A 26,967-nucleotide genomic window follows, 5' to 3' on the forward strand; every position below is an offset into this window, starting at 1 on the left:
TGTTCAACCACAGCATTAAAACCACTGGCAGGTAAAGTGAATCACATTGATCATCTCATCACAATGGCACATGTCACAGGGGTATAAATTAGGCAGTAAGTGAACAATTAGTTCTAGAAGTTGATGTGTTGGAAGTAGGAAAAATGGACATGTGTAAGGAATTGTGCGACACTGACAAGAGCCAAATTGTGATGGCTAGACGACTGGGTCATATTATCTCCAAAATGGCAGGTCTTGTGGGGTGTTTACCGGTATGCAGTGGTTAGTACCTACTAAAAGTGGTCCAAGGAAAAACAATTGGTGAACCAGCGACGCGGTCTTGCCTCATTGATGTGCGTCAATGGTCCAATCCCACAGAAGAGCTGCTGTAGCAGATATTTCTGAAATGCTGTTTATGATGGAAAGGTGTCAAAACACACAGTGCATCGCAGGTTGCTGCGTTTGGGACCGTTTAGCAGCAGACCGGTCAGAGTGCCCATTCTCACCCCTGTCCACTGTAAAAATCACCTACACTGGACATGTGAGCATCAGAACTAGACCATGGAGCAATGGAAGATGGTGGCATGGTCTAATGAATCACGTTTTCTTTTACATCATGCGGACGGCTGGGTGCATGTGTGTCATTACCTGGTGAAGAAATGGCACCAGGATGCACTATGGGAAGAGGGCAACCTGGTGGAGGTAGTGTTATCCTCTAGGCAATGGTCTGCTGGGAAACCTTGTGTCCTGGCATTCATGTGGATGTTACATTGACACGTACCACCTACCTAAACATTTTTGCAGATGAGTACAACACTTCATGGCAACGGTATTCCCTAATGGCAGTGGCTTCTTTCAGCAGGATAATGCGCCCTGCCTCACTGCAAAAATTATTTAGGAAAAGTTTGAGGATGTAACATCCATGGTCTCTGACCACGAACTCCTCTCATCCTGCCGACGCCTTTCTCTCCAGAGATGCCAGCACATGCGTCCGTCCTGTTCCGCAGTGACCACTAGGGTGCGTGCGCAAGCTCAGTCCAGCCTTAAAAGCCAGAGCGCACCCTAGACTATAAGAAGGGCCCTGCCCCTTCCTTCATTGCATGAGCATTGTTTGTACCTACCCATGTCAGTCTTTGCAAATGGTCCCTTGAGTGTTTTCCAGTTCCTGCTACCTGTATCCCGTGCTTCCGTGTTCCTGTGCTGTACAGAGTTGGAGTCGTGTTGTGTCGCCTGCTATACCCGCTGTGTTTCACCGCACCTGTTGTCTGCCTGCTGCCAGAGTTCCATCCGAGCCTAAACCATCGCTACTGTCTGAATCGACACAGGTACCTTTTAACACAGATCACGACAGTACGCTCAGGCCATGGACCCCACTGGTCAATCCAAGACCACGAAGACGTCACAGATGATGCGGGCGGATATGCTAGACCTCCGGTCTCAAAAGGACCAACTCCTCCAGGCGTTGAACATTATTTCACATCGGCTGGATATGCAAGCTGCTGTTCCTCCGACTACACCTCCTGGCAGTACGGATCCTCTGACTATACCTCCTGGCAGTGCTGATGCCCGGTTTTCTCTGCTACTACCTCATCGCTATGATGGAGACGCGGGGACCTGCAGGGGATTTTTGAACCAGTGTCAGATCCACTTCAGTCTGTATGCAAGAGCATTTTCTTCTGATGGTGCAAGGGTCACTTTCATCATCTCTCTCCTCACTGGCAGGGCTCTAACATGGGTGAACCCTATCTGGGAATGACAAGGACCAGAGACCCGTGATTTCCAGGGGTTCCTACGGACATTTCGTATGGTATTTGAGGAACCTGGACAAGTCTCGTTGGCATCCGCCTCCTTGCTGGACCTTCGCCAGGGAGACACTTCCGTAGGCGAGTATGCCATTCACTTCTGCACCCTAGTGGGAGTTGTTATGGAACGAGGCCTTGGTGGCAACATTTTCACTGTCCTCCGAGATTAAGGACGAGCTTGCAGCCCGAGATCTGCCATCTTCCCTGGACGATCTCATTCTTCTGGCCGCCCGGATCGACATAAGGATCCGAGAACAGTTCCAAGAGGCTTGTCGGGAGGGAGGAAGGACTCCCTATTCCGGCTCCCACATTTCAGCAACCACTGCTGTCCTCATCAGCTGTTCCACCTAAGGAGTCTGTGAAGATGGACCATCTCAAACTGTCTATCCAGGAGAGACAACGCAGACGCACTTCGGGACTCTGTCGGTATTACGGCCTCGGAGGCCATCTTGTGCGTCTGTGCCCCCAAATGCCCCAGAACCTAGGGTCGTTTGGAGAGACAACTCTGGGTGAGGAGGGACCTTCTTCCAAATTGTCTATTCCTGGGACCAGTGTCCGGCAAGAAGACGCACCGGGTCTCTGCCTATCTGGACTCTGGATCCGCAGCCAACTTTATTCAAAAAGACCTGGTGGATCTTCTTCAGTTGCCTAAAACCACCCTGGAGAGGCGTTTGATCGTTGCCTCGTGAATGGACTGCCTCTGCCAGACCCATTTCTAGATGTGACCAAACCACTGTACTCCAAGTGGGACCCCTTCATTATGAGCTCATCTCGTTTTTTGTCCTGTCCAAAGCCGTCAACCCTGTGCTGCTGGGCCTGCCCTGGCTCCGACTACATGCCCCAGTTCTGGACTGGAATTCTGGAGAGGTTCCCCAGTGGGGTTCCAAGTGCCTCAACCACTGCCTGGGGCAGATCCATCTGGCCCAGTCTCCTCAGTCTCAGTGGCAGGATTGCCTTCTCACTACTCGCAGTTTGCGGAAGTCTTTAGCAAGAGGGAGGCTGAGACGCTGCCTCCACACCGGGCGTATGACTGCCCTATTGATCTGTTTCCTAACGCATCCCTTCCCCGTGGAAGGGTATACCCTCTCTCCTTGCCAGAGACTCAGTCTATGTCCGCCTATATTAAGGAGAATTTATAGAGGGGTTTCATACGAAAATCCTCCTCCTCCTACCCTTCATCGACTACCGGGGTCTCAACCAGATCACGGTAACACATAGACATCCGTTGCCATTGATTTCAGAACGGTTTGATCGCATACGAGGAGCAAATTTTTTTTCTAACCTAGACCTGGGGGGGGACCTACAACCTAATCCGGATTCCCCGGGGTGACGAATGTAAGACATCATTTAACACCCGAGACGGGCACTATGAATGCCTAGTGATGACCTTCGGTCTGTGTAACGCTTCCGCGGTCTTCAAAGAGTTCGTCAATAACATCTTCAGAGATCTCCTGTATGTCTGTGTTGTGGTCTATCTCGATGACATTCTGATTTTTTTCCCCAGATCCAGTGACTCAGAGACATGTCCATCAAGTTTTGCTGCGATTAAAGGAGAATCGCCTGTATGCCAAGCTGGAGAAGTGCGTGTTCGAGAAAAGTCACTACGCTTCCTGGGCTACATTATCTCGGATCAAGGCCTCAAGATGGATCCTGAGAAGGTAAAGGCCATCTTGGAATGGCCACGCCCTCACGGCTTAAGGGCCATACAGCGTTTCTTGGGATTCACCAACTTTTACCGGCAGTTCATCCTGGACTTCTCACTGACAGCTCCCATCTCTACCCGCACCAAAAAAGGCATGAATGCCAAGGTGTAGACTCCAGAGGCAGAGGCCGCATTTAATAGCTTGAAGAGTGCCTTCACTTCAGCCTCAACCCTCCCTCATCGTGATGTATCGCTACAGTTTTCGTTGGAGGTGGACGCCTCCTCTGTTGGTGCTGGCGCAGTTCTGTTCCAGAGAGGTCCCAAAGGCAAAACAGTGGTATGTGGCTATTACTCCCGGCTCTTCTCTTCCACAGAGTACAACTACTCAATTGGGGATCGGGAGTTACTGGCCATTGAACTGGCCCTGGAGGAGTGGAGAAACCTACTAGAGGGCGCATCTTATCCCATCCTGATATTCACTGACCACAAGAACCTCACCCATCTCCAGACGGCCCAACGGCTGAACCCCCGTAAAGCCAGGTAGTGGCTGTTCTTTGCCCGGTTCCAGTTTGAGCCCCACTACCGCCCTGCCGACAAGAACGTGAGGGCCGATGCCCTGTCCAGGTCATTCGAGACAGAGGACACCATGGAGTCTCCACAAAATATCATTGACCCATCCTGCATCATCTCGGTCAACCCTCTGCAAGTTAGAGACATCCCTCCGGGGAGGACTTTTGTGCATCTGGCAGACAGAAGAAAAATCTGGCAGGTCACGCGGGTGTCCGTAAGACCCGAGACCTGATTGCCCGTCAGTTCTGGTGACCCACGCTGCCCAAAGACGTCATGGACTTTGTCTCCTCATGCACGCAGCAAAGTTGCTCACTCCAAACTATCTGGCCTCCTCAAGCCGCTGCCTGTGCCCAATGCTCCCTGGCAGCATATTGCAATGGACTTCGTCACGGATCTGCCTCCCTCTGCTGGATGCAGTACGGTCTGGATGGTGGTGGACCGATTCTCAAAAATGGCTCATTTTGTTCCGCTGACCGGCCTACCTTCTGCTTCTCGACTGGCTAACCTCTTCATCCAACACATCTTTCGCCTACACAGCCTACCTCTGCATATCATGTCTGATCGGGGTTTCAGTTCACCTCAAAGTTCTGGAGGGGCCTCTGTAAACTCCCCGATATAAAGTTGGACTTTTCCTCAGCCTACCACCCCCAGTCCAATGGCCAAGTTGAGAGGATCAATCAGATCATGGAGAAATACTTGATGACTGGGTGCAGCTTCTTCGTTGGGCCGAGTTCTCCTATAACAACCACACAAGTGAGTCCACCACCTCCACACCGTTCTTTATAGTCTATGGCCAACATCCACGTATTCTTCTCCCTGTGTCTCCTTCGTCCAGGGTGCCTGCAGCTGACTCTGCGTTCCGGGACTTCCTACGGATCTGGCAGCAAACCCGGTCCTCTATTCTGCTGGCGGTCGATCGCATGAAGCGAAAGACAGATACGAGGAGAAGAGAGCCACCTCAGTTTTTCCGGGTACCAAGGTCTGGCTGTCCTCAAGAAATATCTGGCTGAGGGTGCCGTCATGCAAATTCGCTCCCAGGTTCCTCGAACTCTTTGAGATCCTGCAGCGGATCAACCCGGTCTCTCATAAGCTTGGGCTGCTTGCTACCCTCCAGATCCCAAACTCCTTTCAGGTATCTCTTCTGAAGCCTGTGGTCCTGAACTGCTACTCTAAGACTCTTAGCGCTGCAGTTGCCCCCAGCAGTTCAACAGAGAAGTTTGGGGTTAAGGAGATCCTGGACACCAAAAAAGAAGAAAAACCTTTTATTTAGTAGATTGGAAGGGGTTTGGTCCAGAGGAGAGGTCCTGGGAGCCAGAAGAGAATCTCAATGCTCCTACCCTCATTAAGAAGTTTCTCTCTCGTTCTGGTCCCAAGAAGAGGGGGCGTAAGAGGGGGGATACTGTGACGTCCGTGGTCGCTGACCACGAACTCGTCTCATCCTGCCGACGCCTTTCTCTCCAGAGATGCCAGCACATGCGACCGTCCTGTACCGCAGTGACCACTAGGGTGCGCACAAGCTTAGTCTGGCCTTAAAGAGCCAGAGCGCACACATGTGTGAGATTGAGCTGATTGCTCCCATATCACCCTGGACTATAAGAAGGGCCCTGCCCCTTCCTTCATTGCCTGAGCGTTGTTTGTACGTACCCGTGTCAGTCTTTGTAAATGGTCACTTGAGTGTTCTCCAGTTCCCAGTGTTCCCATTCCTGCTACCTGTATCCCGTGCTTCCGTGTTCCTGTGCTGTACAGAGTTGGAGTCGTGTTGTGTCGCCTGCTACACCCGCTGTGTTTCACCGCACCTGTTGTCTGCCTGCTGCAAGAGTTCCATCCAAGCTTAAACCATCGCTACTGTCTGAATTGCCACAGGTACCTTTATCCGAACTATAGACATTGACTTTGTACACGGTTTGGCCAGCTGCTATACCGCTACGGCGGTACAGCCCAGTGGGTCCCCATACCCACAGATCGGGACCAAGGAACATTACAAAGAATGTGTTGATTTGGCCAAATTCCCCAGATCTCAATCTAATCGAACAGCTGTGAGATGTGCTGGAAAAACAAGTCAATTCCATGGAGGCCACACCTCCCAACAAACAGGACTTAAAAGATCTACTAATAACATCTTGGTATCGACACCTTCAGATGTCTTGTGGAGTTCATGCCTTGTAGGTTCAGACCTATTTTGGCAGCACGAGGTGGACTTGCACAATGTTAGGCAGGTGGTTTTAGGCCTCATGCACTCTACTGTAGTGGTGTGCATTTCAATGAGCCTGGTCCAGGCTCCTGGGCAATACACGGACCGTGGAAACCACGGTCGTGTGCATGGGCCCATAGAAATGAATGGGATCGCAATTGACCCGCAGATTTGCTGGTGAATTGCAGCCGCAAAAACACGTTCGTGTGCCTGAGGCCTTAATGTTATGGCCTTAAAGTTATCTCTAGTAACGTAAATCAGTTATTAGTAGTTTTATTTGGGCAACTATTTACATATTATTAAGCAATACATGGATACAGAAATCCTGGATGCTATGAATAACCAGACATAACATTCTTACAAAGAACAAAAAAAACACAATATGAACACCACATGAATGTTTGTAAACACAAACAAGAACATTTATCAAAGTGATTTAATCAATATAATCAAATTCTTCCGGTATTCCAAATGTCTTATCAATCTTGCTTTCCTCAAATCCAAACTTCTTTTTGGCCCAAGACTTCACAGAAAATATGTTATCTGCAATGAAATGTAAGAGGTGAACATCATGTGCCTACATTTCAGTTCAAATCTATAAATACATACTTAAAAAATAAATAAATAAGTAAAGCCAGTGGTTAGGAATTCAGATTCAATCCTTCAATAAATGATAAAAGAGCCTTGCCACTAATTTTAACTATTCTGAGTCTAAGTCTAGATCCATCTTATGCTTTTTCACGTTCTAGTGCACCAGGATGCACTGAAGTTGCATTTCATTGACTTCTGTGAAAGGAGGAGTCTAAGGCCCCATTCACACGAGCGTAAAAAAGGAAGTGTCAGGGAAATTCTTTGGCGTGTAAACCGCGCCCGATTCCCATAGTCAATGTCAGTCCTAATTACTCACCAAAAAAGCGCGCAGAAAGCCCGCACAAAATGTGTAGTTTTTTTTTAGAGTCGTGTGAACAAGGCCTGAAGGGCAATTATCAATCGCTTTGTGCTAGTTTTGTGGGATAAAAATGTAGAAAAAGTTAGTGCATGTCATAATTGCGCTAAAATGAGTGACTTTTGTAGACAGGAAATGGCGCAACTTTTAGCGCAAATCTACGCCTGCTTGTTCTGCCTTTAGGACAGTCCAAGTTGCGCCAAATTTATTTAGAGGTGTTTTGCCTTTTCATGAATTTGGCCCATTTAATCCTATAAACTTGGATGTAGTGTTCTTGTTTGGCTCTGTCCACACTACTGTTATGGCTTCTGTTCTTAGCAGAGATATGATAGGTCAGTTTTTAAAAGGATCCCTAACTTTTAATGTGGTCCTTCCAGTTCTTTTTCACGGCATACTATGGTACTCTTGCCATCAAATACACATAAAACCCAACAGAATGAAACGGGGACAGTTTAAACAAGCCTTATTGTTATCTTACATTGGCACATGCTTTGGGTTTCTTTACACCACATAACATTAATTGTTCAACATCTTACTTCAGTAGTAAATTTTGGGGACTGCATGGTGACTAGGTAGGAGACTAAAATGGGGACTATATGGTAACTCTGCAGCAACAGGTTCAGATTCAACCAGGTCTAAGCATGATGATAGGGATAAGTGAGGGTCAGTTGTCTCAGTGATGGGCTGCCAGGAAGAGCCGACAGAGGGAGGGGTAAAAGCCAGGAGTGATTACATAAACTCAAAATTGTACATTCTCTGCTTGGCAGACAAACCCCATGGTGGCTAATATGGCTATAAGTAGCTTTTTGTATAGTATGCAGAAGCAAAGAGTCAGAAGCACGTTTCATTTTTGTCTGGAGCATGTGACTCCACAGCAACTGAGTCTATCACCACTATATCTCTTAACCTCTTCGAGACTGTAATCTGTGTACTTACATTTCAGTAGCATATATCCTGTTCTGTTGTAATGTGAATATGCTTCATAGATTTAGTGGCAGTGTTTTATTGCATGCTGCCATTACAAACATCGGGCTGTTACAGAGACAGCTCTATCCTACTAACATGAGTTGTAAAGAGGTTCCCTGTCACTAGATGCTAAATACAATTCTCAATCTGAATACTATGAATACAATCTGAAAGCAATATGTTCCACATTCAGGTTGTTGCTCTGGAAACATCTGACGTCGTAATGACATCACAAGCTTCCTGTAATGACGAGGAAGGGAGAGATGCTAAGGAGACATTGGGGGAGGTATTTTAATAACTGGTGCAAAGTATAAATGAAGTGGTTGCTGCTATAATTTTCGAAAAGGCCTCTAAAAAATTAGGTGGAATCTGATCTGTGGGGGAAAGAGCCACTGTTCCTTCTAAGCTCTGTGCTCTGATAATAACGGAGTTAAAAATTCCACACTGTGCAAACAGGTAGATTTGTTATTGGTCTCATTGACCTCATTAGGGTCTATTCACGTGTCGCAGTCTTGACAGTCTAGTATATTGATTTCTACTGCGATTTTTGAAACCTCAATATGACCACAACGTGTGATTAGAGCCTTAGTATGTTGACTTATCTGTTTACTTTCCAAAGTGCACAACTTAGGGGGAATACTGATCCCAGCTACCAGATCCCCACTGATCAACATTTTATTATAAACCATTACGGTAGGAAAAAAAATTATATGAGCATTCACAATATCATCACAGACAATTAAATGATCAGTCCCACCATCTGATTGACAAATACCTGCTCTGCATTTCTATTAGGAACTGTGCTTAACATGCGTGGAAAAAACTCATGTGGAAGCTCATAAATAGTCATATGAAGTCAAGCAAACTATTTAGCATGTAGCTGGCTCTATTCACATGACAGGGAACGGTGTCGGAAGATAAAAACGTCCATTTTGCATCCGTTCCGGGCCGTGTTTGATTGCCCAGTCACAATTTTCTATAGTTTTTATAGTATAGAGAGCTTTGTCTGATCCCTCAGCTTATTTGCATTAGTTACTGTCTTTTTCTCTGATATTTTTGACTTGTTACCATGCCCTCACAACCATTGAACCGTGTACTGCAGCTTTGGCTGATTTCTTGGCAATTCGGACAGTAACCGCAGATGTAGAACAAAGGACCTGGCAGGGTTCAGATGGTGACAGGGCTCTGCGAGAGAGCAGGGACAGGGTAGATATCAGGGGACAGGCCGCTGTTTTAGGCTTAACTCACACGACCGGGTGTCAAATCGGCTGTTTCTCAAGACCGACTTGCACCCATTTTCACGGATCCCTCATAGACTTGACTCTATTGAGGGATCCGGGAAAACGGGCAAAAATAGGACATGTCCTATTTTCTCCCGGGCCTTTCACACGATCTGTAAAAAACAAACAGCCGTGTGAACAACCCCATAGACCTGCATTGATTTTAATGCAGAAGAGTGACGGCCGTTACAAAAACGTCCATCACACATCCGATTAGCCTTCTCGTCTGAATAGAGCCTTAGGTGAGGGGGGACAGAAGTCAGAGGAAGGGGGCTCTTTGTGGGGTCAGAATGTGCCCAGGGTAGATTGGCAGGGGGCACAAAGTGGAAGGGGTACTATAGTGATCAGAAAGTGGCAGGGGGTTCTCATGGGGTGCAGGGGACACTGAAGAGGATTTTGAACTTTATTTGTGGTGGGGGCACAGATGGTGGCAGAGGCTCTGTGGGAGGATGGGGAGAGTGGCACAGAAGGAGGCAGAGGTTAAGTGTGGGGCCAGGGGGAGAGTGTAGGTGAATGCAGGACTGTATTTAGAGTTGATGCTGCATTTAGAGTTGATGCTGTATTTAGAGTTGATGAAAGCCCAAAAACCGTGGCCCTTTCCACACTGGTAATGCTAGTCTGCTGCTGCTATGTTGTATCTGACTGGTTATGAAAAATGGGGGAGACCCCACATGGTTTTTTTCTAATTATTTTTTAAAAACAACGTTAAAAACTGTCGGCTTAACTATAAATGTTTACTCTTCAATATATTAAGTTTTTCTAATTGACAAAAACATGAACTTCATGCGGCCTATGTTGAAACTTCAGAAATAAAAGAAGAACATTGTGGTTTCCATCAAAGTCCCTCCATTATTTATTACAAAAAGAGCATTAGGGAAAGTTCACTTGCAGCAGATTTGTTGCAGAAATTTCTGCGACTGAAAAATCTGTTCTATACATCGGAATGTGGTTGCTTCTGAAACATTTGCATGAATTTCTGCAAATCCTATTCAGATGTATGGAATGGTTGGGAAATTTCTGCAACAAATCTGTCACGTGTTAATCTACCCTCATGGCAGAGTCTCTAATACTGAATATAGGACACTAGGAGAGAATGAGCAGGTCCATCTCCATCACTGAAGTTTATTCTCTGTGCATCAGGGATCCCAGAAAATCCATGTTACTGCATCTTAGAAAAGAAGAACATTTATTATAAGCCCTGTACAAATGAAAGATAACTTTTGATATTTAAAGATATCTTTAACCCCTTAAGGACACAGCCAATTTTTTCAAATCTGATGCGTCACTTTATGTGGTAATCACGTTGGAATGCTTTTCTGTATCCAAGTGATTCTGAGACGGTTTTCTCGTGACGCAATGTACTTTATGTTAGTGGTAAAATTTGGTCGATATATATTCAGTGTTTATTTGTGAAAAACACCACAATTCGGAGAAAATGTGCAAAAATTTGCATTTTTCTAAAGACATACCACAGAAAATAGTTACTAGTTAACATTTTCCATATGTCTACTTTATGTTGGCACCGTTTCTTAAAAGTCCTTTTATTCTTCTAGGACGTTACAAGGCTTAGAACTTTAGCAGCAATTTCTCACATTTTCAAGAAAATTTCAAACCACTATTTTTTCAAAGACCAGTTCAGTTCTGAAGTGGCTTTGAGGGGCTTATATATTAGAAAGTCCCCTTAAATCACCCCATTTTAAAAACTGCACCCCTCAAAGTATTCAAAACAGCATTCAGAAAGTTTCTTAACCCCTTAAGCGTTTCACAGGAATTAAAGCAAAAATAGGTAAAATTTAGAATTTCCATATTTTTTTTGCCAAAATTCATTTGTAATACATTTTTCCTGTAACACAGAAGTTTTTACCAGAGAAACGCAGCTCAATATATATTGCCCAGATTCTGCAGTTTTTAGAAATATTCCACATGTGGCCCTAGTGTCTTAATGGACTGAAACACAGGCCTCAGAAGCAAAAAACCACATAGTGAATTTTGGGGCCTTCTTTTTTTTTTTAGAATATATTTTAGGCACCATGTCAGGTTTGAAGAGGTCTTGTGGTGCAAAAACAGTGGAACCCCCCCAAAACTACACCCTCAAGGAATTTATCTAGGGGTATAGTCATCATTTTGAACCCACAGGTTTTTTGCTACACTTATGGGAATTAGTCTGTAAAAATGAAAATCTACTTTTTTTTCTGAAAATAACACGGAAGGAATAAAAGAGAAACGGCAATCCCAACATTTGTGAAGCAATTTCTACCAATTACGGAAATACCCCGTATGTGGTAATAAACTGCTGTTTGGACCCATGGCAGGGCTCAGAAGGGAAGGAGCGCTATTTGGATTTTGGAGCGCAGATTTTGCTGGATTCGTTTTCAGTGCCATGTCGTGTTAGCAACGCCCTGGAGGGACCAAAACAGTGAAACCCCCCAAAAGTGACCCCATTTTGGAAACTAAACCCCTCGAAGAATATTTCTAGGGGTAAAGTAAGCATTTTGGCCCCTCAGGTTTTTTTGCAGAATTTATTGAAATTAGGCCGTGAAATTGAAAATTTAACTTTTTTCTAATAAAATGTAGTTTTAGCAGAGATTTTTTCATTTTCACAATACAGGAGAAAAAGCACCCCAACATTTGTAAAGCAAGTGCTTCTGAACACAGCAATACCCCATATGTGGTAATAAACTACTATTTGAACACACAGCAGGGCTTAGAAAGGAAGGAGCACCATTTGACTTTTGGAGCTCAAGTTTTGCTGGAATGGTTTGCGGCATCAGTTCACATTTGCGAAGCCTCCGAGGGGACAAAACAGTGCAAACCCTGCAAAAGTTACCCCATTTTGGAAACTACACCCTCAAGGAATTTATCTAGCGGTATAGTGAGCATTTTTTTTTTTTTATAAATTCTTTTATTTATCAGTTTTTCAAACATAACACGATGAAGCATAAAGAATCTGCAAGCATATAACACTTCGGCACGCAGGCCGGAAAATGAGGTCATCTTGTATGATGCGTGTGCAATCAGAGAAATAACAACATCAATTGGGTCTAGGCCCTTGCATCCCGAACCTGCAGACATGCACGAGGCCCACAGTGAAACATAACTTAAGAGGGGGAAAGAACAAAGAGAAGAGAAAGAAGGGAAGACAGGTGAGGGGGGGGGGGGGGGGGTAAAGGACTAATTCTGGTGATATATGCCCTGCAAAGTGTACAAATCAGGAGGCTACGATGTTCCTGAACTCCACTGAAGACTGGAACCTGACCCAGTGATACCAGGTCTTCATGAACTTGGCGTGAGTACCTCTCATGGATGCCGTAAGATCCTCCATCCTCATGATCTCCTGTATCTTATTAAACCACATGCTGAGCGACGGCGCAACAGATTGTCTCCACAGCGCTGGTATGCAGGCCCTGGCAGCGTTCAACAGATGGCGGACCACAGAGCGACGATATGAGGATAGTGGAACCTCGCACATATGGAGTAAGAAGAAGGCCGGTGTACATGGGAGCGGGAAGTCCGTGAATTTAGAAGTGATGCGCCACACTTCTGACCAAAAATCAGTCAGCCTCGGACATTCCCAAAAAACATGGAGGATCGTTCCCACCTGGTCACCACATCTCCAGCACAGCGGGGAGACCGCCGGAATCATGGCATGTAATCTGGAAGGCACCCTATGCCAGCACGTTAAAATTTTAAATCCCGCTTCTTGATACCTGCTGGCCATGGACGATTTGTGTGTCATCGTGTAAACCCTATCTTGTTGTTCAGCCGAGGCAGAAATACCCAAATCCCTTTCCCAATGTAGCAAATATGTGGGTGTGGATAGGGTAGATGGGGAGATCAGTAGGGAATATAGTCTGGATAAAGTGTGCTGCATCGAGCCCGAGCCTGCGCAAAGGAGTTCATACTGCGTTTTGTCCCGTGCATATTCCGCAGCGTTTGGTAAGGACCTCAGGAAGTGTCTCAGCTGAGTAACCTGCCAGGGAGTGAGGGGGAGAGGATCTGTCAAGGACAAAAGTTGCGTGCCGGTCATCCATGACTCCCTGTGCAGGTAATGGGAGGCGGGGCCCCTGCCTGCCTGCAACCAACTCCGAAAAGTACCCCCCTCCCGCCCTGGAGGAAACGCCGGGTTACCCAAGACCGGGAACATGGGGGACGGAGATGGGGAAAACTCTTTCCAAGGAAAGACCTTTAACACTACTGTCAATGAGGGCCCTATCGTCGGATGTACCTTCGCTATCAGAGGGGTATCGCTGCCCAGCCAGGGCAGAGCCTGTAGTGGAACAGTAATAGAAGACTGTTCCATTGACACCCATTGTTTGGCCTCCGTATGGCGAAACCAGTCCAGGATACGCGTCAAGTGCTAGGCCTGGTGGTAGGAAATAAAGTCAGGGAGCCCCACGCCCCCTTCCCTCTTAGAGCGAAAGAGTGTGGAGCTGGCTATACGGCCGGTTTCCCCATCCAGATGAAACGGTGGAGCAAGGACAGCAGCGTTCGGAAAAAAGTGCGGGGGATGTGGATCGGTAGGGCTTGGAAGAAGTACAATATCCGTGGGAGAATATTCATTTTGAAGATTGCACATCTGCCGAACCATGTGAAGGTGCCCTTCGTCCAGGAATCCAAATCGCTCTTTACCCGTTGCAGGAGAGGAGGATAGTTAACTGCGTAAAGGCGAGAGAGATCCCTGGAGAGCTGGACCCCCAAGTATTGGAGCGAGTCTCTAGCCCACTTGAAGGAGAAGGACCCCGATAAGTCCTCAACTAGAGACTGTGGCAATGATATGTTTAGGGCCTTAGATTTCTGGTAATTAATTTTAAAATTAGACAACTTCGAGTATCCACTCATCTCCGCCATGAGGTTGGGCAGGGAGATCCTGGGAGCAGTGAGGAAGAACAGAAGGTCATACTCATACGCCGCAACTTTATGCGATCTTCCCCCCATTAATACTCCCGCTATATCTGGATTGGAGCGAACCCGACAGAGGAAGGGTTCCAGGCACAGAATAAAGATCAAGGGAGACAGGGGACAACCCTGCCGCGTGCCATTGGAGATAGAGAGCAGCGATGATAAGGTACCGTTCACCTTAACCCTGGCGGACGGAGATGAGTAGTGACTCGAGATCCAATGCATCATGTGAGGACCCAGTCCGACGTGCCGCAAAGTGGCCGTCATGAAGTCCCAATCCACTCTGTCAAACGCTTTCTCAGCGTCCGTGGACAGTAGCAGCATGGGCAGAGATGAGGCAGTCGCATGGTAAATCAGGTTAATAGCCCTAGTAGTATTATCCCTAGCTTCCCTCTGGAGCATGAAGTCCACCTGATCATAATGGATCACACTGTGGAGAAGGGGGGTAAGTCTATGGGCTAGGATCTTCGCAAACAACTTGAGATTACATTTAGCAGGGAGATGGGACGGAAATTTTGGCAGCTGGTGGGGTCCTTCCCTTCCTTGGGTATGACCGTAATGTAAGCCCGCGGGGCATCCTGGGGAAGAGGGCACCCGTCTGTGAGGGAATTATAGGCCTGCAGGAAGTGAGGACCAAGGAGGTCTGAGCAAATCTTATAGTACTGAATGGGAAGACCATCCGGGCCCGGCGCCTTCCCCACCGGGGAATCCTTCAGGGCCCAGGACCACTCCTCTAGGGAAATCGGCTCTTCCAGGGCCGCTAGGGCTTCCTGTGGGATACTTTTCATCCCCGAGGAGAGGAGGTATGCCTCCATTTGCTCCCGGCTAGTTCCCCCCTCTGCGGAAGGGGAGGTCCGCGGGAGATTGTAAAGTGAGTGGTAGTACGCCCGGAAGGCTTCCGAGATGTCCTGAGGGCGATGTACACTCCCAGCTCCGGGTGTCTGCACTTGGGGGACATAGGTTCGTGACCTGGTTTTCCGCAGTGCCCGTGCCAGAGTCCTGCCTGGTTTGTTACTGAATTCATAGAAGTGTCGCCTACACTTTACTATGGAGACCCTAGCCTTGGCAAGACAAAGAGACCGGACCTGAACACGCAACTGCCCCAGCTCCGCCCCCACCCCCGGTCCAGGGAGGCCTTGTGAGTCTGCTCGAGGAGATGTATACGGGATAACAGGTCGCCCAAGTGAGCCGTCCGTTCCCTTTTGAGTTTAGATCCGATCCGAATAAATGAACCTCGGATCACGCACTTATGGGCCTCCCAGACGCTAAGTGGACTTACATCTGGAGTTGCATTCGTAGCAAAGTACTCCCGTAAATCCCTGTGTATTTCTGTGATTACTGTCGGGTCCTGCAGAAGCGAGTCATTTAACTGCCACTGCCAGGAGCGAGGGTGGGCTGCAGGGAGACAGAGAGAGAGTGTAATGAGGGCGTGATCCGAGAAGGTTATGTTGTCTATAGCGACTGAGGAGAGAGTGGAGAGATGGGAGTGTCGCAGAAAGAAGTAGTCTAGTCTGGTGTATGTGTTGTGGGGGGCCGAAAAGAAGGTGTAGTCTTTAGTCGTCGGGTGCATAAGCCTCCACGTGTCTATCAGTTGGTGATCATGTAACAGCCGCCGCACCCGGCGATGTGCCGATCTGGTTAGCGACGAGTGTCCCCGTGAGGAGTCTATAGTCGGGTCCAATGTGAGGTTCAAGTCCCCCCCTAGTATGAGGGTGCCTTTCGAAAAACCATCCAACTCCGTCAGGACCCCTTCAAAGAAGGCGACCTGACCAGTGTTCGGGAGATAGCATGTGGCCAGTGTGAACAGTGTGTTAGCCAACCTACCCTTCACGAAGATGTACCGTCCCGCTCCATCTGTACGAGTCTCCACGTGTTCCCAGGGTAGAGTGCGGGAGATCAGGATAGAGAACCCCTTGGTCTTGGAGTCTGGTGAGGTACTGTGATACCCCTCCGTATAGCGAGAGTCCGTCAACCGCGAAACGCTGCCCGCCCGGAAGTGAGTTTCCTGGAGGAACGCCACATGCGCTTTCTTTTTCCATAGGAGACGGAGGATGGAGGATCTCTTCTCTGGAACGTTCAGGCCCTGTGCATTCAGGGAAACAACCGTAATGTTAGACATATGGAGCCACAGAGGGGAGACAGAAAGGGGAGGAAAAGGCGGGAAAAGAAATTAGGACCCCCGTATACAAGAATGAGGGCCGAGAAGAGGGACACTAGCGTCCCACTAACCGCGGGGTACACAACCCCTAATCAATACTTCGCGTGTATTGCCGGACCCGGGAGTAAATATCCCCTAAGCACGACGGTACAGCACGGAACCTAGTGGGGAGCCCCGGACTCATGCGGCCTACTGCAACGGGTGCATGAAAGTTCCCGATCTCCCACCGCGACGCGATGTGAGAGAGGGAAAGGGTCCCTCGGACAATTCCCTGGGCCTCCCTGACTAATACCCCCCTATCCCGCCTAAATTCCCCTCCGGACTACTAACAATCCTTCCCGCCCAAACCTGAGAAGAGACCTGAGGAGAAAAAGAAGGGGGGTTAGACACTCAGATCAAACTAAACAGAACCCCACAGTCCCCCTTATAGATACAAAGGTCCATTAGCCTTCTGGTCGGAGGTGGATCAATGTCTTCGGGTCGACCGCCGTCCAGATGCCCGTTGCTCCCGAGGACCGTCTCTCGGATGTGGAAGAGGAGGGCGCGGAGTGTCCGAGTACAGACCCCCCCTGGGGAAGAGCGATGTTGGCGGCTCCGTCCAGTCTGGAAGGCGTACAGGAGCGATGTCTAAGAAGCGGAAGGCTTCTTCCAGATCATCCGGTGAGCGAACGGCAAAGGATTGTCCCTGTCGGCGGAGAATGACGTGGAAGGGATGACCCTGTCTATAGGAGGCGCCAGCTTCTTTGGTAGCCTCCAGCAAAGGGCGAATCACCCTGCGCATATGAAGGGTCAGCCGAGAGACATCCGGCAAGATGGACACCTCCTCACCCTGGAAGGGGACGGCCCCCCGCTCCCAGGCTCGCCGTGCTATGTCCTCTTTTTGCTTGTAGAAGTGCACCCTGCAAATGACATCTCGCGGGCGGTTGCTATCCCTGTTCCGTGGACCTGCTAGGCGGTGCACCCTGTCCATTTCAATGGCCGAGTCACGAGGTCTGTCCATAAGCTTATTAAAAATATGGGTGACAACTTCGTATAGATCCTCGGGCGGCACAGATTCTGAGATGCCCCTCAGCTTTAGGTTGTTCCGCCTCCCCCTATTCTCCACGTCGTCCAGGTGCAGGCTCTCATTTGGGTAGCTTGCGTGTCCGCTGACTGAGAGAGAACCGAGATATCCGTGATGTGGTCAGAATTCTGGCGCTCCAGGGCGTCTACCCGTGCAGTTAATGCTCGTAAATCCTGAGACACCTCCCCTATGGCCCGGTCATGTTTCTCTTCCATACGGACGAGACGAGCGTCCAAATCTAATTTCGTCGGCAATGCCCTCACCATCTCCCATAACTCTGCCAGTGTCCGTTCCATGGAAGGAGGGGGGCCGGTAGGAGAGATTGGATGGGGGTCCCCACGGTCCGCGGAGGTGATGAGCGGGCCCCTTAATATGGCTGGCGTGCCCTGGCTCAGGGGTGTCAAGTCTTCCACGTGGGGCTGCGGGAGAGCGGCGGTGGGGAGTGGTGCCTTTTCAGACGCACCTTTTAGTGCCCGGCGGCCATGTTCCTGTCTGGGCTCTGGAGGAATCTGCTGGGGGAGGGGAGCGGCAGCTCTCCCCGGAGGCACCTACCCTGCCACGGTCCCTGTATCTGGACCTACCTCCGGGGATGAAGCAGTGAAGGCCCCATCCTGTTGATCCCTGGAGGATCCGGCGGGAGCTGCGGTGCCGGAGGGCGGGGAGTCCCCACGCAACATTGGGGATCGGCTGCGGCCTGTAGCTGGAATGGAGGAGGGCCGCAGCGAGGACCCGTCACGGCCGGACCGGAGATATCGGTCCATCGAGAAGGGACCCGGAGTGACCAACTGGGATTTGTGCTGTCTCCCCTTGGTCATCGCATCGACGGAGCAGGTTAGTGGGACCCGGGATAGTGTAATGGAAGTGATGTTGGTCCGGAGCTCCAAGCTCACGCGTCCTTACTCCGCCATCGCAAAGCCACGCCCCCTATAGTGAGCATTTTGACCCCACAGTTTTTTTGCTGAATTTATTGGAATTAGGCAGTGAAAATTTTAATTTTAACAAGGAATAAAAGGAGAAAAAGTGCCCCAAGACTTGTAAAGCAATTTTTCCTGAGTACGGCAATACCACATATGTGGTCATAAACTACTGTTTGGATACACAGCAGGGCTCAGAATGGCAGGAGTGCTACTTGGCCTTGATTTTGCTTGATTGTCTATTTGCACCATGTCGCATTTGCAGAGCCCCTGAGGTACCAGTACAGTAGAAACCCCTGAGACGTGACTCCATTTTGGAAACTATACCGCTCAGGGCATTCATCTAGGGGTGTAGTAAACATTTTGATCCCACAGGTGTTTCATAGATTTTATTAGAATTAGGCAGTGAAAATGAAAAATAAATTTTTCCCCAAAAATATGTAGTTTTTGCTCCCAATTTTTTATTTTCACAAGGGGTTATAGGAGAAAAAGCACCAACCAATTTGTTACCCAATTTCTCCCGAGTACGGTAATACCCCATGTGTGGCACTAAACTGCTGTTTGGGCGCATGGCAGAGCTCAAAACGGACAGAGCGCCATTTGGCTTTTAGAGCGCAGATTTTGCTTGATAGTTGTTCTGTTTGGAGTTTTACTGGTATTTCAGTTTATAATGTGGGGGCATATGTAATCTGTGCTGAGTACATGAGGGCATATGTAATATGTGCGGAGTACATCATGGCATAATAAGAGGGTATAATAATGCGGTAAATAAGTAATAATCCATAGATGTGTGGATAGTGTCGCACAAATAAATGGTGTCCAATCTTATCCGCTTTTGGAACGCTCTGCACATTTTGCGTCGCCATATTCTGAGAGCCAGAGCTGTGTTAGGGCTTATTTGTTGCGGAACAATCTCTAGTTTTCATTGGTACCATTTTGGGGTACATGCGATTTTTTGATCACTTCTTCCTCCATTTTTTGGCAAGCAAGGTGACCAAAAAGCAGCAATTCTGACAATATTTTTTTTTTTTTACGGTGTTCACATTGCATTATAAATGACATTTACTTTTTTCTATGTCTCAGGGGTGCCGACAGGCTAGAAACCACCTAGATGCAGTGATCGCTTTTGATCGCTGCATCTAAGATGTTAACCGACCATATCGGAGGCTAGCTCCGGTCCTGGCTATTACAGCGGGGTGTCAGCTGTAATATACAGCCGACACCTGGCGGTGAGGACACTTGCTCAGCTTCTGAGCCAGCTCCATCACGTACAGTTACGTGGGAATGCGCTGACACACAAGCGCCCACCACGTAACTGCACGTGATTTTGCGAGAAGGGGTTAATGCATACCTAAACGTTTAGGTGAGTTTTCTGTCATATGTGTGTAAATGAATAATAACACTATTTCTGGCCATTATATGACTCATACTCTGCATTTTTAACAGTTTTCCCTGCAGCAGGCTCTCTTTAATTCACAGATGTCTTTGAGCTAGTGGACGGAGCCTAAGTGCCATCATGTCTTCTATACACTGCACTCAGAGAAGAATCCTGTATATATATATATATATATATATATATATATATATATATATATATATATATATCTATCAGCAAAGAGAAGCAGCAGCACTCGGTTTCCAAACAAGAAAGTCCAATAACAAAGGGTGCCAGCAAGTGGTCTTGATCCAAAGACCATATAGATATCCCAGAAATAAATCCTGCAGCACTCCGGTAATAAAGGAAAAAAAAGTGTGGTTTATTGTGCCAACACGGCAAATGCAACGTTTCCATCCCACCTTGGGACCTTTTTCAAGTATAGTGATACATGCATAATCAGTGGTTTATATAGTGTGTATCCAATATACATAAATCAATCTCATTAAAATAATGAGACTGGCATATACATCTCAAAATAGCGTGATAAAAACATCAAAAGAGTATCAAGGCAATATAAATTGATACACAAGTGAACACGTGAGCTTGTTTAAAAACAACACATAACATACAGAAATATTAAGCAAGAAAATTGCATAATTATATAAATGACGATATTCAACAGCTGGGTAGAGACTTGAGACTGCACGACCACTGGCCAATCAGGGAGCAAGCACTCAATTGCTGTATGACGTACGCTCACTGTCATCCATATTCGGCGTCTGTCAAACTCCAATGCGCATGCGTCGGATCAGTCAAGACCGGAAATTACATATCGCTCTGGTCGCTTGGAAACAGATCGCTGGTAAACAAAACCTCCTGGACAGATCTTTACAGGAAGCAGATAAGAAGACGGCAAAGAATATTATGTCCGTGACCAGCACAAAACAAAGGTAAATATACCAAGATTTACGGACACACGAAGAGGGCAATATAAAAGTACAGAAATAGAACTTATGTATCTTCATAGGAATTATTATTTTAGTATTGCATTTTACCACCTAGGTATACAGTATAGGATCCGCACGAGGGAGGAGTGTCCCTGATCACATTACGTGTTCAACGGTAACCGCCATCCAGGTTAGTGGAAACAACCGCGTAACACTTTCACGTACACGGTCCAACACACAACCATTTACTCGTTTATCGGACCCATAAGAACGTTCATATTAAAATAAAAAAAGTGTTCTTTTAATATAACCCTGCTATTTGTCAAAAATAATAACAATATAATATCAAATATACTGATCACTGGACATAATGAGCCAAATGTCTGATTATTCTTATAATTGGTCTATATTTTATTCACATATACGAAGTCATATTGATACATTTGATGTTATATCAATATATTTAATCTGGAGTGGTCCTGCAGTCCCATAATAATCTACAATAGAAAAAGCATATTAAAAATAGTATAAAAAAAGACATGTATCACAAAATCTGTTTACTGGAGTAGAACAAGGCTAAGAGTCAGAATGTGATTGAAGGCGAAAATCATCAGAAAATAGCTCTGGCTACATTAAACTCGACATTCAGACCGTTAGGTCGCAAAGAATTCAGTAAAAAAATCCACTTCAATTCACATTTGTGCAATAACGTGTCTCTATCGCTACCCCTAAAAGGTATTGGGATATAGTCAAGAATCAAATCTTATATCCTTTTCCGTATGACCATACTCTGTAAAATTTGCTACTGGCAAATCGCACTTGATACATAGACGCCATCTTCCTCATTTGGACAGACACTGTGACCTCTTTGGAGTCATTTCATCATTCATGACTTATTCAAGTGAAAAGGTTCAGTTCCTTGATGTTAATGTTATGTTGAAAGATAATATTCTGACCACTGGGCTATACACAAAAGATACAGATCGTAATACCCTTTTAAAATGTGAGAGTTGCCATCCCAAAAACATGATCCGGTCTCTACCATTTAGTCAAATGATGAGAGTTAAGCGTATTGTGGATGACCCGACTGATTTAGACACATATCTAGACCTTATGATTTCTAATTTTATGCAGAGAGGATACCCTAGACATTTGTTATACGCTCATAAAACGAAAATTAATAATATCTCTAGGGAATCATTATTGAGTACATCTAAGCGTACTAAAATTAAACGGATACCATTTGTCTCTACTTATAATGCCCTAAGTGGCAATATCTCAAAAATATTGCATAAACATTGGCCAATAATTAGGAACAGTTATAAACACATTTGTGAATTAAATAACCCGCCTCTTGTTTCTATGAGATAAACTAGTGAAAACTAGGGTGGGTGAGATTCCTCTTAGGGGTAAACAGACTGTACTCCGATCTCTGAAACAAGGCAATTTTCCATGCCATAGATCAGGGGTCTCAAGCACGCGGCCCGAATGCGGCTCCTGGGGCTGTCATCTGCGGCCCGCGAGACACAGAGCCGCTAGAATCAGATTTGCTCCGAGACTCTGGAATTCCCTGACATCGCTGTCCACATATGAACAGCGATGTCTGCGGCTTCCTCAGAGCCGGAGTCCCGTGCAGAGCGCTAGTACAGGCTCTGCTCCGGGACTCTGTGGAATTCCCTGACATCGCTGTCCATATATAGACAGTGTGTCAGGGTCTTCCCCAGAGCGGAGTCCCGGGCAGAGCGCTAGTATCGGCTCTGCTCCGGGACTCTGTGGAATTCCCTGACATCACTGTCCATATATATGGACAGTGTGTCAGGGTCTTCCCCAGAGCGGAGACCCGGGCAGAGCGATAGTATCAGCTCTGCTACGGGACTCTGTGGAATTCCCTGACATCGGTGTCCGTGTTTGGACACACAATGTCTGGGATTTCCCCAGACCCGGAGTCCCGGGCAGAGCGCTAGTATAGGCTCTGCTCTGGGTTAGCCTCTGACATTGCTGTCCATACATCGACAATGATGTCATGGGCTTCCCCAGAGCAGGAGTCCCAGTGATGTCAGGAGCACAGCTGGAGTCCCAGGAAGAGCCTACTAGCGCTCTGCCCGGGACTCCAGCTCTGGGGTTGCCCCTGACATCTCTGTCAATATATGGACAGTGATGTCAGGAGCAGAGCTGGAATCCCAGGCAGAGTGCTAGAAGCGGCTCTGCTCCGGGACTCCAGCTCTGGGCAAGGCCCTGACATCACTGTGGCACCATCTGCGGAGGGCACTGTGGTAGCATCTGCGGAGGGCACTGTGGCAGCATCTGCGGAGGGCACTGTGGCAGCATCTGCGGAGGGCACTGTGGCAGCATCTGCGGAGGGCACTGTGGCAGCATCTACGGAGGGCACTGTGGCAGCATCTACGGAGAGCACTGTGGCAGCATCTACAGAGGGCACTGTGGCAGCCTCTACAAAAGGCACTGTGGCAGCCTCTACAGAGGGCACTGTGGCAGCCTCTACAGAGGGCACTGTGGCAGCCTCTACAGAGGGCACTGTGGCAGCCTCTACAGAGGGCACTGTGGCAGCCTCTACAGAGGGCACTGTGGCAGCCTCTACAGAGGGCACTGTGGCAGCCTCTACAGAGGGCACTGTGGCAGCCTCTACAGAGGGCACTGTGGCATTATCTAGGGGTGTGTTGCATTATGTACGGAGGGCACTGTGTCAGCATCTACCGAGAGCACTGTGGCAGCCTCTACAGAGGGCACTGTGGCAGCCTCTACAGAGGGCACTGTGGCAGCCTCTACAGAGGGCACTGTGGCAGCCTCTACAGAGGGCACTGTGGCAGCCTCTACAGAGGGCACTGTGGCAGCCTCTACAGAGGGCACTGTGGCAGCCTCTACAGAGGGCACTGTGGCAGCCTCTACAGAGGGCACTGTGGCAGCCTCTACAGAGGGCACTGTGGCAGCCTCTACAGAGGGCACTGTGGCAGCCTCTACAGAGGGCACTGTGGCAGCCTCTACAGAGGGCACTGTGGCAGCCTCTACAGAGGGCACTGTGGCAGCCTCTACAGAGGGCACTGTGGCAGCCTCTACAGAGGGCACTGTGGCAGCCTCTACAGAGGGCACTGTGGCAGCCTCTACAGAGGGCACTGTGGCAGCCTCTACAGAGGGCACTGTGGCAGCCTCTACAGAGGGCACTGTGGCAGCCTCTACAGAGGGCACTGTGGCAGCCTCTACAGAGGGCACTGTGGCAGCCTCTACAGAGGGCACTGTGGCAGCCTCTACAGAGGGCACTGTGGCAGCCTCTACAGAGGGCACTGTGGCAGCCTCTACAGAGGGCACTGTGGCAGCCTCTACAGAGGGCACTGTGGCAGCCTCTACAGAGGGCACTGTGGCAGCCTCTACAGAGGGCACTGTGGCAGCCTCTACAGAGGGCACTGTGGCAGCATCTAAAGAGGGCACTGTGGCAGCATCTACAGAGGGCACTGTGGCAGCATCTACAGAGGGCACTGTGGCAGCATCTACAGAGGGCACTGTGGCAGCATCTACAGAGGGCACTGTGGCAGCATCTACAGAGGGCACTGTGGCAGCATCTACAGAGGGCACTGTGGCAGCATCTACAGAGGGCACTGTGGCAGCATCTACAGAGGGCACTGTGGCATTATCTAGGGGTGTGTTGCATTATGTACAGAGGGCACTGTGGCAGCATCTACAGAGGGCACTGTGGCAGCATCTACAGAGGGCACTGTGGCATTATCTAGGGGTGTGTTGCATTATGTACAGAGGGCACTGTGGCAGCATCTACAGAGGGCACTGTGGCAGCATCTACAGAGGGCACTGTGGCAGCATCTACAGAGGGCACTGTGGCATTATCTAGGGGTGTGTTGCATTATGTACAGAGGGCACTGTGGCAGCATCTACAGAGGGCACTGTGGCAGCATCTACAGAGGGCACTGTGGCATTATCTAGGGGTGTGTTGCATTATGTACAGAGGGCACTGTGGCAGCATCTACAGAGGGCACTGTGGCAGCATCTACAGAGGGCACTGTGGCAGCATCTACAGAGGGCACTGTGGCAGCATCTACAGAGGGCACTGTGGCAGCATCTACAGAGGGCACTGTGGCAGCATCTACAGAGGGCACTGTGGCAGCATCTACAGAGGGCACTGTGGCAGCATCTACAGAGGGCACTGTGGCAGCATCTGCAGAGGGCACTGTGGCAGCATCTGCAGAGGGCACTGTGGCAGCATCTGCAGAGGGCACTGTGGCAGCCTCTACAGAGGGCACTGTGGCAGCCTCTACAGAGGGCACTGTGGCAGCCTCTACAGAGGGCACTGTGGCAGCCTCTACAGAGGGCACTGTGGCAGCCTCTACAGAGGGCACTGTGGCAGCCTCTACAGAGGGCACTGTGGCAGCCTCTACAGAGGGCACTGTGGCAGCCTCTACAGAGGGCACTGTGGCAGCCTCTACAGAGGGCACTGTGGCAGCCTCTACAGAGGGCACTGTGGCAGCCTCTACAGAGGGCACTGTGCAGCATCTACAGAGGGAACTGTGGCAGCATCTAAAGAGGGCACTGTGGCAGCATCTACAGAGGGCACTGTGGCAGCATCTACAGAGGGCACTGTGGCAGCATCTACAGAGGGCACTGTGGCAGCATCTACAGAGGGCACTGTGGCAGCATCTACAGAGGGCACTGTGGCAGCATCTACAGAGGGCACTGTGGCAGCATCTACAGAGGGCACTGTGGCATTATCTAGGGGTGTGTTGCATTATGTACAGAGGGCACTGTGGCAGCATCTACAGAGGGCACTGTGGCAGCATCTACAGAGGGCACTGTGGCATTATCTAGGGGTGTGTTGCATTATGTACAGAGGGCACTGTGGCAGCATCTACAGAGGGCACTGTGCAGCATCTACAGAGGGCACTGTGGCAGCATCTACAGAGGGCACTGTGGCAGTATCTACAGAGGGCACTGTGGCAGCATCTACAGAGGGCACTGTGGCAGCATCTACAGAGGGCACTGTGGCAGCATCTACAGAGGGCACTGTGGCAGCATCTACAAAGGGCACTGCGGCAGCATCCACAGAGGGCACTGCGGCAGCATCAACAGAGGGCACTGCGGCAGCATCAACAGAGGGCACTGCGCAGGATCAACAGAGGGCACTGCGGCAGCATCAACAGAGGGCATAGCGGCGGCATCTACTAGCCAAACACTGCCAACTGAGCCGCCGGACTGCATTTAGCGACACTTAAACTGGATTGTTGAAATAAGCACGTGGAGAAAAATCTAAAATTTTAAACCTAGCTGTATTATTATAGTAATGTAGTGTTATAGTAGATCAAATAACTGATTAACAATAATTTTGTATTGAATCAAATTTGAAAGTAATGCGGCCCATTAACTTCCCATTTTTTCTATATGTGCCCCACTTACCTGGCCGAGTTTGAGACCCCTGCCATAGATGTATTAATTGCAATCTTATGCATAGGGGCAATACATTTGAACATACTGTGACACATAAATTATATAAAATTAAACGCCATGTAACTTGTGACACTGATTGGGTTATCTATGTGCTATGGTGCCACTGTCAGCTGTTGTATGTGGGTGAGACCACGTGCGATTTTAAAACTAGATTGAATAACCATCGATATTTAATCAGAAAAAAGTAAGTGCGGTTTGCCCATAGCAAAACATTTTATAGAGTATGGTCATACGGAAAAGGATATAAGATTTATGATTCTTGACTATATCCCAATACCTTGTAGGGGTAGCGATAGAGACACGTTATTGCACAAATGTGAATTTAAGTGGATTTTTTTTACTGAATTCTTTGCGACCTAACGGTCTGAATGTCGAGTTTAATGTAGCCAGAGCTATTTTCTGATGATTTTCGCCTTCAATTACATTCAAACTCTTAGCCTTGTTCTCCTCCAGTAAACATATTTTGTGATACATGTCTTTTTTTATACTATTTTTAATATACTTTTTTCTATTGTAGATTATTATGGGACTGCAGGACCAGTATATTGTTATTATTTTGGACATATAGCAGGGTTATATTAAAAGTACACTTTTTTATCTTAATATGTACGTTCTTATGGGTCCGATACACAAGTAAATGTTTGTGTGTGTTGGACCGTGTACACGAAAGTGTTACGCATTTGTTTCCACTAACCTGGATGGCGGTTACCGTTGAACACGTAATGTGATCAGGGACACTCCTCCCTCGTGTGGATCCCACACTGTTTAC

The 26,967-nt window shown here is 48.2% G+C and overlaps 1 protein-coding gene across 3 annotated transcripts in view; it reads right to left on the reverse strand.

The window, feature by feature from the left end:
• Positions 1-6,441: 6,441 nt before the first annotated feature.
• Positions 6,442-26,967, reverse strand: part of MND1 (meiotic nuclear divisions 1) — a 165,862-nt gene continuing 145,336 nt past the window's right edge. For 2 of the 3 annotated variants that reach the window (XM_075849684.1, XM_075849683.1), the window contains 2 exons: positions 16,100-16,358; positions 6,603-6,727 (listed from right to left, as the gene is read on the reverse strand). In XM_075849684.1, coding sequence (XP_075705799.1) covers positions 6,724-6,727; positions 16,100-16,358 — 263 coding nt within the window. In that variant the 3' untranslated portion in view covers positions 6,603-6,723. Of the gene's footprint in view, positions 6,728-16,099; positions 16,359-26,967 lie in introns of all 3 variants that reach the window. The other variant, XM_075849685.1, reaches the window with a different exon arrangement.

This window comes from Rhinoderma darwinii, chromosome 1, assembly GCF_050947455.1.
Source record: "Rhinoderma darwinii isolate aRhiDar2 chromosome 1, aRhiDar2.hap1, whole genome shotgun sequence".
NCBI classification, from domain to species: domain Eukaryota; kingdom Metazoa; phylum Chordata; class Amphibia; order Anura; family Rhinodermatidae; genus Rhinoderma; species Rhinoderma darwinii.